Raw genomic sequence first — 11,009 nt, forward strand, 5'->3', positions numbered from 1 at the left:
CGTAATTTCTCGTAATTTGTCGATGGTAGATCGAGATCGAGTCGTAATCTTACAAACGAGAAATCTCGATCGTGAGTCGAGAAATTACGATCGAGTGCAATAATCACCACGTTAGATTTCGCTCGTTGAAGTGGATTGAGTTTCTTCAATTTCTCCAAGAAGTGCCAAACCCGACTCTCCTGCTTTGCGCCTGAAATGAGATAAAAATCGCATCTTTTGTCATTTACGTCAATCGTTGAACGGCTGTCAAACTACACGCTAAATCTTGTTTGCTAAGTCTGGTTGCACTGCGAAGAGGGGTTAATGATTTCGGCTTAGAATGTTAGCTGTAAAAGAAAAAAAAAATTCACGGGAATTTCGAAGCATTGCATCGGACATTGCCCTTTGACTAATTTTTGAAGATAAATATATTATTCTATATGTTTGTAGGATTATAAAATTACGATGCGCATAGACGTCATATGCAAGATTTTTTTTTCTTGATCATTGTGTGTCGTTTGTCCTCTCCTACACTCTGCTGGACGCTCACTTTAGACGTAAATTTATAGTATTTTCTTAGAAGATTTTTCAAAGGATTCGTTCCATAGTACGGTACACAAGCCATCCTTAAATGGCCAATCTCCGAAGCTTCAACAAACGCTACTGGCAAAATGGCGCAACTTCCCCTTCTTTCCTGGGAATTCCTCCCTCGATTCCGACCAACTTTATTCTACTTAATAGGGGAAAAACAAAAACCAAAAACAAAACAAATTGCGCAGAGCTATGTACAAACACTGCGAAGGCGCCACACCCACAACTTTCCAAAACCAGCCGGAAAGCTATTGCACACCACGCCACACACAAAACTATCACATCGTAGTTCGTTCAGCAGCTACTGGCTGGCACATCGTCCTCCTCCTCCAACCTGCTCCGGCTAGGGTTTGCTCGCAGCGGCATTCAGCGCGTTAACCTGCCGCAACAGATCGTCAATCTGGACCTTGTACATCTCCTTCACGTCCACCAGGTCCAACTTCAGCTCCTCGATCTTTTCGACGGCTTCGCCGTACAGCTGCAGCAGTGCGTCGTACCGGGTTTGGAGCGCGCCAAAGTCTTCCTCCAGCTTGACGGTTTGCTCGAACTTTTCCCGGATCTGGGGGGGTGAAGAAGTGGTTGGTTAGCGATTGATGTGTTTGGTTTTGGGGATTGGGTCAATCGGCAGAAAATTTCATGGGCAGAATAGACTGTTAAATGGCAGAAATTGCAGAATGATCTTCATTTCACCTCCGCCTTTTTACGCTTTATCTGTCATCCAGATCAATTCTCAACTTCTGCCTTTTGATTTTTTGCCAATTGATTCTTTCTGCCTTTTGATTTTTTTTCTGCTTTTTGTTATACAATTAAATAACTTAACTGCCTTTTGTAATTGTGCCTAATTTTCGGTCATCAACACTCAATATTAAATTTAAAAAAATTTCTGCCGTTTAATTTTCTTCCTATTAGTCATATTAATTTCGTTAATGATTTTGTCAGCCGCTCAACTAAAAATAATACTTTTCTGCCGTATATTCTTTCTGCCTTTTGATTTTTTCTGCTTTTTGTTATAAAGTTAAATAACTTAACTGCCTTTTGTAATTGTGCTTAATTTTCGGTCACCAAATTCAATATTAAAACAAAATTTTTCTAATTTGATCAGCCGCTCAACTGAAAATAATACTTTTCTGTCGTATAAATTTCGTTCAGATCAATTTTCTGCTGTGCTGATGCTGATTCTTGCTCCCGTTTGCAAATAACTTTACCCCCTTTTGTTATTCTGCCTTTATTATTCGGTCTCTAAACGATTCTGCTTTAATTATCTGCTTTTATTTATTTTTTTGTCATTTAATAATTTTGCCTTTAAATATTGTTATCATTGAACTATTCTGCCGTTTAAATTTCTACTAGATCAATTTTTTGTTTTAACTGGTTTTTGTCAATAAACTTTACTGCTTTTTGTTATTCTGCCTTAATTTTTCGGTCACCAAACTATTTTTCTTTTTTTTTTGCTTTTACAGTTGTGTACCGTTTAATCACTCAGCTTTTCTACTCCTTTTTTATTTATTTTTTTAAAGATTTTTTCTTATCATTCTCAGCCACTTGGGCAGATCGCTTTCTTGTCAAATCAATTTTCCTACCGTTTAGTCTTTCAATTATCTGCATAACGATTCGTTCTGCCGATGGAATGTTTCCTGCCTTTTGAAACGCTGCCAAATAACTTTGTCTGCCTTTTGTTATTTTGCCAATGAATTTCTGCCTTCGTTTAAAGGCCAGCAAACTAATCTGACATTTAAATTTTGAGCTGCATCCGTCGAAAAAAATTAGTCGTCGGAAATTTCTGCCTTTAAATTATTTTGCCGTTAAATTATTCTGCCTTAAAAATTTTCTGCCCCAATTTTTATTTTGTGTCGTTTCATAGCCGTCTTTACATTTTGCTACCTTTCAGTAATTCTGCCTTTTAGTTTTAAAATTTCAGATTTACTTTTTTCTGCATTTTAAAATGTTGCCCTGACATTATGTGCCTTTTGCTATTCTGCCAATAAGTTTTCTGCTATCATTTTATAGCTATGAAATTAATCTGGCATTCCAATTTGCCGTATGGAAATTCTGCCTTTAAATTTTACTGACGAAAGGTCATTTCTAGATTAAATTTTCAAAACAACCTATCCCTCATGGGTTTCCTATGCAGATAGGGCCTTTTGAAAATTTAATCGAGATTTCACCTTTTAATTTTCTCATTTTTTTATCTGTCGTTTTCACACTGACTTTTAATTTTCTATATATAGATTTCTTCTGCTGATTGATTTGTTTATCGTTTCAAGATGAAACTGCCAGGTACCCTTTTCTGCCTTTCGTTATTCTGCTTTACTATTTCGGCAACGAAGGTAGGTTTGTCATTTTACTATTCTGCAGTTTAAATTTTCCACCAGATCGATTTGCTGTCAAATATGAATTTTCTTCTTTTAAATTTGTCGGCCATTCAATCATTCTGTTTTTAAATATTTTTTTTAAAGAAGTGTTATGAAAATTTGACCACTCAATCGATTTTTTTCTGCCCTTGAACTGTTTTGCCCTTTTAAATTTTCTGACTATCAGTTTTATGCCTATATTTCTTTCCTTAGAATTTTTCTGCCGTTTTGTACCCATTGATTATTTTCTGCCTATTGATTATTTCTGCCAATTGACTTTCACTTCTTTTTAAAACGCTATCCTTAAATCATTTTCTGCCTTTTTGTCAATGTTTGTTCTACCCTTTTCTTCCTTTTCCTTCTTTTAATTTTTAACTGATCAATTTTCTGTCAGATCAATCAACTGCCTTATAAGTTTTGAGCCTTTAAATACCCATTTGATCATTCTGTGTTTCAATGTTTTGCCCCTTTAAATATTGTCAAATAACTTCTTATGCCTTTTGTTATTCTGCCAATTGATTTTCTACCTTTACTTTTCGGCCACTTAACTATTCCGGAATTCAACTTTTCTGTCTTTAAATTTTCAGCCTGTTGTCTATTCTTTCTCCAGATTGACATTTTCTACCTTTTTAAAATGAAATTGCTAAGTAACCTGTCTAGTTCTGTCTCAACCGAATTTTTCTGCTACTGAACTGTTCTTTTTTTTTAAACCTTTCTGATGATCATTTGATTCGATTTTTGTGCCGTTTGCTTGATGCATTTTAATTTTCTGCGATTGATTTTTTCTGCCCCGTGAAATGCTGTCAAATAAATTTATCTGCCTTTGGCATTCTACCATTCAGTTTTGTGCCGCTTATATATTCTGGCCATCAGCTTTTCTGTCTTTTAATTTTCTACCAGTTCATTATTTCTGCGAATCGAATTTTCCTGCCTTTTAACGTTCTGCCAAACAATTTTTACTGCTTTTTAAACTATTCAGCAGCTCAGTTTTCAGCCTTCATTGTTCGACCAACTAAACTATTCTGGAGTTTCTAGCAAAACAATTTAAACGTTCCAAAGAAAAAATGCAAACGAACACTCTATCCTGCTCGTTCCTAATGTAAACACTGTTTGTTTACATCTCGTCTTTGGCCCATTTGCATTGTTTCACTTGATATACCAGAGTAGTTTGGTTGGTCGAACAAAGAAGGCAGAATAATTTATAAAGCAGAAAAAGTTATTTGCCAGAACTTAAAAAAGGCAGAAAGAATGAACAGGTAGAGTAAAGTTATTTGAAAGGACAAAGAATGAAAAGCAGAATGATTGAACGGCACAAAAATTAAGAGGCAGAAAATAAATTCAGAACAATTGTTTTGTGACCGAATAATGAAAGCAGAATAACAAATGGCAGAAAAAAAATCAATCGGCAGAAAATTAAAAGACAAAAAGGTATTTTGATATAATGTTGATTTTGTCGAAATTCAAACGGCAAAATAGTTTAGTAAAAGAAATAATAAAAGCAAAATGGTTCAGTGAGAAAAACAGTTAAGTTATTGTTGTTGTTGTTGTAAAAGCAGTAAAGTTATTTGGATGCTTTGCAAAGGCCAGAAAGAATCAACACGCCGAAAAGTGAAAAGCATTAAGTTAGTTTGACAGAAAATTGACCTGGTCAACATTTGAGAGGCGGAAAATTAGTTTTGTTTGATATAATTTTCTACCAAACCAATTTTTTGTCATATTTTGAAGCTTTTAAAATTTTCTGCCTTTTGTTATTCTGCTTACGAGTTTTCTGCCTTTTGTTATTCTGCTTACGAGTTTTCTGCCTTCGTTATTTTTCTACATCTATGCAGCCATTTCAATTGCTGTATTAATTTTTGGGGCATACATTTTCTGCTTTTACATTTGACTGCCAATACTTTGTTCTGCCTTTTAATTTTCTGCCCATCGATTCGTTCTGCCAAACTTCCTTTTGTAATTCTGCCAAATAACTTTTTCTGCCCATCTGCCGACTCTAACTTTCTGCTTTGGATGTTTACACTTACCCCGTCCAGTTCCGCCGTCAGGCTGGAGATCTCCGTGTTGAGGACGTTCCGTTCCTGCTGGAAGCGGGACAGCTCCCACTGCAGCTGGTACACTTCGCCGTCGCGTTGCTTCAGCGTGGCCTGCAGGTTCTCGAGGAGGGAAGTGGTGTGCAGCAGTCCAGGGCCGATGGTTTGCCGGCCGCCGCTGTTGGAGCCGACGTCGTCTTCCGGCTCTCGGTTCCACGGGATGCTTCCGATGGACTCGGGGAGCGAGAGGTTGCCCATGCTCGGGGTGGGTGAGGATGTTCGCGAGTTGGGCGAGGGTGGGGATTGGCGGGTGGTATCTTGGGGTTTTGGTTGTTTTTGTTGTTGTTCTTTGAGTGCGTGTAGCTGCTCTTTTTGCTGGGCTAGCTGACGGTCTTGTTCAGCGGAGTGTGACTCGAGGTCGGCTAGCTTACCTCTCAACGACTTCCGTTCGTCTTCCAGCGACTTCAGCTTGAGCTTGTGGTCACTTTCGAACAGATCCAGCTCGATCTGCTTCTGCTGCAGGTTGTTTGTCAGTTCTTCCGATCGGAACAGTGCCGCCGTAAGCCGCTCCTCCAGGTTGGAGATCCTTCCGTTCATCGCGAAGATCTGCTCCTTGAGCGTTCGCTCGTTGTCTCCAAAGTTGCGGCCCTTCTCGACCGCTTCGTCTAGCTTCCTGGCCAACTCCGCTTCCCGCTGCTCCCACAGTCGTTCCTTGTTCCTCGTGGCATTCTGCAACGACTCGATCTGCTTCATCAGCGGCACCGTCACCATCGCCGTAGCGTTCTTCTCCTCCTCCGCTCGCGTTTCCGTCTCCTCCACTCGCTGCAACAGCTCGGCGTTCTCGTTCTTCAGCCGCTGCATCCGCTGTGCATGTTCCGCCTCACTCCGTCTCAGCTTCTCCCGCAGATCTTCCAGCTCCGTACTGATCTGCTCGTTCGCTCGCAGAATCCCGCTGTGTTCCGTCTCCATCGTGGCCAGCAGCGAAGACTTCCGCGCCATCTCCTGGAACGCTTCCGTCTTCTCCGTCAGCTCCCGCTTCGCAAAGTCAAAGCTCTTCTTCAGCGTCTCCAGCTTCTGGCCCTGATCGTCCAGCTGTCCCCGCAACGCCCCACACTCCTTCTCCAGCTTCCGCTTCTCCGACGACAGCTTGTGCACGGCATCGATCTGGCTCCGCTCGACCTCCTCCTTGGCCGAAAGCGACCGGTTCAACCGTTCCGTCTCGTCCGTCAAGTCCCCAATCTCCTCCCGCAGCTTCCTCACCGTGCCCTCGCTCTCCTTCTCCTTCGCCCGCAGCTTCTTAATGATATTGGAATGGTTCAGCACCTGCTTGGACAGGCTCTCGCCCTCCTTCTTCAGCTCCTCCACCAGAAAGTCCTTCTCCGCGAGCAGCTTGTCCACCTCGCCGCGGTTCAGCTTGCCCTGCGCTTCCGACCGGCACGTCTCCAGCTGACGCTTGAACGCTTCCCGCTCGCGGATCGCCTGCTGGAACTTCCGCTCCAGGGCGGATAGGCGCTGGGTGTACTCTTCGGATTCGCAGCTTTCGGCGCGCTTCTGCTTGGACGCCAGCTGCTCGGTGAGCGTGAGGTTCTGCTCGTGCAGTTCGGCGTTCTGGCGACCCAGCTCGAGCAGGCGGAACTCGCGCTGTCTAGGGGGGTTGGAAAGGGGAAGAGATGAAAGGGTGAGGTTAGAAATTGATAAAGATTGTCGGAATCGCTGAGAAAGATTCCCGACTCCACAGCCCAGAGATAGTTAGGTTCTACGCCGACTCGATTTGGAGGTTAGAAAGAAGTGTTTTTTTTAATCTTGTGCACACGAGCTATCAAATGACGTCACGGCGTAAAACCTAATTGTCTTTTGCAAGCAGAACATAACCAAACTTTTCGGCACCCTCAGCATACGTCAAATCATAACAAAAGCTGCCGGATCTTTTTGCGGATCTCTCTCGAAAAAGATCCGGCAGCAATTTTGTATATGGTTTGTCGAATAAATGTAAACAAATCACAACGTGCATCAGCCATAACAACGTGTTCACCTGATGTTTATTTGCCTTGGTTCTTGTTTTGTGCCTGTCAAAATGAGTGTTATTGTTTATGTTTCGGATCAGTGAGACCGCCTTTTTAATTTGAGGCCATTTTCAGATCCACTTAAGGGGCTATGTGACACTTCAAAATTCGTGGAATTAGCCTCTCCAACTTATTTCTAGTTTCATCGACAAGATCTTGTCAAAAAAATGCCACATTGAATGATCTGGATCCCGGTAAGAAATTAGCATAGCATTGGTGTCTACCCGTAGTTGCTGCTCCGTTATTGACCAGGGTTTTAAAAAAATGCTCCATGGACCATAAATGAAAAGTAGAAAACATACTGATCAATACCGGCGCCGGCCACGACCAGTGGTAAGATCACGGGGAAGTGGATGGGAATGTTAGTCCGATACTTGAGTGATGGAGACCGCTTAATCGGCTGCGTCTTCGACAAAGTATCATGTTTGTTTTGAGAGGTTAGTAAGATGGGTATGAGGTCAGGATTTACCATGGTAATTACTTGTGATGCGACCATGAGCAATGGGTTATCGGTTGAAATTAAAAAAAAAAAATTAGGCTGCCGGATGCGGAAATTTACAATGTTAATTATAAGAAATGTTTTTTTTCAATCGAACGCGTGAGTATTTTTTATTTTTTGAATCTTTTGATTTTTATATGGCCATTGAAACATTTATTTCAAGCTTTACCTTCCCTCCCTTTTAATTTTTTTTACAAAATCAGAGGGGAAAGTAAAGATTGACTAAAATGAACATTTGCATTTAAAAAAAAACTTGTAATTCAGAGTACTTTGCATAATCCTTATATTTGTTTTTTTTCAATCAAATAAATATTTTAATCTTTTTACAAATTATAATTTGGGTTTTTTTTCATAAATTTATTGATATTATACAATTATTTATATTTATACAAATACAAATTTTTATAGTAACATGACGGTTATGAGCAATTTGCTGAGATTTCAGTTATTCGTTTTTTTTTGTATTTTTTAATCCGGCTGAAACTTTTTTGGTGCCTTCAGTATGCCCGAAGAAGCCATTTTGCACCATTAGTTTGTCCATATAGTTTTCCATACAAATTTGGCAGCTGTCCATATAGAAATGATATATGAAAATTCAAAAATCTGTATCTGTATGAAGGAATTTTCGATCGATTTGGTGTCTTCGGCAAAGTTGTAGGTATGGATAAGGACCACACTGCAAAAATATATTTTAGGGGCCAGCTGCCAACTTTTCAGAAATTTCCAGAATCGGCAAAAAATCTTTGACCGAGTTATGAATCTTTGAATCATGTTTGCCGAAGACACTAAATCTCGAATTATGTTTGAAATTCAGTACTTTTATATGTTTATTTTTTATGATCTCGGCCAGAGCCGTGGGACAAAAAATTAAAATAAAATTTGTAGAAACCTTATTTGTTTTTTTATAGTTCTTTCAATTTTGTATTTTAAAAATTTATTTAGTTAAAAACATCGTAAATTTTTTTTATTTATTAAATTTTTATAAACTTTTTTTTTATTTTACTTTTTTTGTAAAATCTGATTTTTACTTAAACTTTAATTTTTATTAGATTTAAAATTATTTTTATTCTTGTTTAATATTTTTTCTTTGAATTCAAAATGATTTTTAGTCTTTTTTCTGTATTGTAAAATGTTAGTGGGTATTTTTTTTTAGTATTTCAAAATTAATGAACTCTTCAACTTCATTATAAACATATTAGATTTTCGTTTCGTTTTGTTTTTTTTGCCCAAAAATGATAATTTCATATTTTAAATTTATAAAAACAAAATCACAATTTTTTAGGTTCCATAGAATTTCATTCTTTGACATTTTCTAACTTTGTTTTATATTTAAAGTTTTCTCAATTTGAAAAATGTGCTGTCTTAATTTTTTTCTACTTTTTTTTTTCAATGTTTGAATTTTTCAACCATTTTTTTGTTATTTTTATTTTTTATTTTTTTTTTAGTGTTATGTGAAAAGAATTTTGCCCCATGGGTTTACCATGTACCTAGGACCTTTTGAAATAGTAAACGTGAAGTTTTATGTTTGCCCGATTCATAAGTCATGTCTGTTTTTTTTTTGGTCGTAAAATTTTGTATATTCCTATTTTTTTGTATTCTTTGAATTTAATGAATTAAAAAAAACCTAATTGAAATTTGAAATCGGAAAATTTTAAATTTATTTAAAAGCCGGGACCCTTGATGCAGGGGTAAGCGTGGTTGCATCTCACCTAGTCGGCCTGGGTTCGATCCCAGAAGGTCCCGGTGGCATTTTTCGAGACGAGATTTCTAGATTAAATTTTCAAAAGGTCCCATCTGCAATAGGAAAACAGTTGGACTCACAATCCAAAGGCCGTTAGTTCGAATCCCAGGATGGATGGAAGCTTAGGTGTAAAAAAATAGGTTTGCAATTGCCTCAACACACAAGCCTTCGGAAACCTTTTTTTCGGGTAGGAATTTTGCAATCGAGAACGCCGTGGAAATGCTGTAGAGCGAATAATTTAGATTTAGATTTTAATTAGTTTTTAATACTTGTTTTAATTTTGGAATTTATAGAAAGTTTTTAATATTTTGTTTTTTTTTAATAGCGTTATTTTTACCCTTTTTTCTTTAGTGCCGAGAGACAAAAAATTAAAGCAAAATTTGTACTAGCCTTTTTTAGGTTTTCAAATTTGGTATATATTTTTTTTCTTTGGCTTCTTTTAATTTAATGAGTTAGAAAAATCAAATTGAAATATGAAATCGGATAACTTTTAAATTTATGTAATTTTTATAAACTTTTTTTTTGTTTAACATTTTTTTATTTTTGTAATACCTAGCTTTTCTTTCAAAACTTTAGACTTTTTTAATAATGATTTTTTTTGGTATTTATTTTATTTTTTATAATATTTGTTGAACAATTTTAAAATTTGTTTTTAATTTTTGAATTAATAGAAAGATTTTAATATTTTGTTTTTTTTTTTAAATAAAATTATTTTTACCCTTTTTTCTTTAGTGTGAAACTGTAAAATGTTGGTAAGATATTATTGAGATATTATTTGGACAATTTTCCACTAGGAGAAGTTGAATAAGTTTGTAAATAATAAATATTATGTGTTTTTGATATATGATTAAAAAAATCTTCAAATTTATAGGCATTTTCAGTAGAACAAATTTCATATAAAATGTGAAAACTTATGATTCGTGCTATGAATTTATAAACAAAACTAGTTTTCACAAATTTCAGGCAAAATTGTGACTTTTTAACAATTTTACCTAATATTTATATGTATTTCTTTAAAAGCTAATAAACTTAGTCAACTAAATATAAACATTGATTTTTTTTTCTTTTGTAAAAACTATATCAGCAACCTTAGCGAATATTTGAGCACATTTAAACTGATTTTAACAACAAAAACTATGACTATCAAAGTCACCCCGGAGTTCAAAATAAGAATTTTAATCGCAACTATGTTTTAAGCACTATTGAAAAAACTTTTTTTTCCAAAAATAGTGCATGGACCTTGTGCCGCCTTCCCCAGTACATGTTTTAAAATTAAAGTTTTTGAGAAAAACCTTAACAGTTGAAAAATATTCCAAAAATAAATTGAAATCCCATCAATGTCAACCCGGTTTACGGTATTTTTTGAAATGTATGTACTCTTCAACCCGCTTCAACCTCTTTTTATAAATTTATTAGAACCTTTTTTTTTATCTTTTAAAAAAAAAAAATACAATTTCAAATTTTTTTTTTAATTTGCGCTTTTTTCTCAATTTCCAAAATGTGCTGTCATTAATTTTTTTCTAAATGCTTAAATTTTAAACCATTCTTATATTTTTGTTCATTAATTTTTTTTTAATTTTGTTTCAGAATTTTAAAAACACTTTTTTAAATAAGGAGTTTTTTAAAAATATTTTTATTTTGAAATACGATTCGAAATGAATTCCGTTTCAGAATTCGAATTGACTTGGCTTTAATTGTAGCAAACGGATTAAATCCGGATCATCGGCACAGGTTCCAGAACTGGGACAAACGCAGTTT

At 36.4% G+C, this 11,009-nt stretch overlaps 1 protein-coding gene across 1 annotated transcript in view; it reads right to left on the reverse strand.

Annotated features, from left to right (window-relative positions):
* Window positions 1-391: 391 nt before the first annotated feature.
* Window positions 392-11,009, reverse strand: part of LOC120420200 (TATA element modulatory factor) — a 140,487-nt gene continuing 129,869 nt past the window's right edge. Inside the window, exons 2-3 of the mRNA XM_052706836.1 lie at window positions 4,943-6,593; window positions 392-1,129 (exon numbers count right to left, since the gene is read on the reverse strand). Of these exons, the coding sequence (XP_052562796.1) occupies window positions 914-1,129; window positions 4,943-6,593 (1,867 nt within the window). The 3' untranslated portion in view covers window positions 392-913. The remainder of the gene's footprint in view (window positions 1,130-4,942; window positions 6,594-11,009) is intronic.

Source organism: Culex pipiens, chromosome 1 (assembly GCF_016801865.2).
Source record: "Culex pipiens pallens isolate TS chromosome 1, TS_CPP_V2, whole genome shotgun sequence".
In the NCBI taxonomy this organism is placed as follows: domain Eukaryota; kingdom Metazoa; phylum Arthropoda; class Insecta; order Diptera; family Culicidae; genus Culex; species Culex pipiens.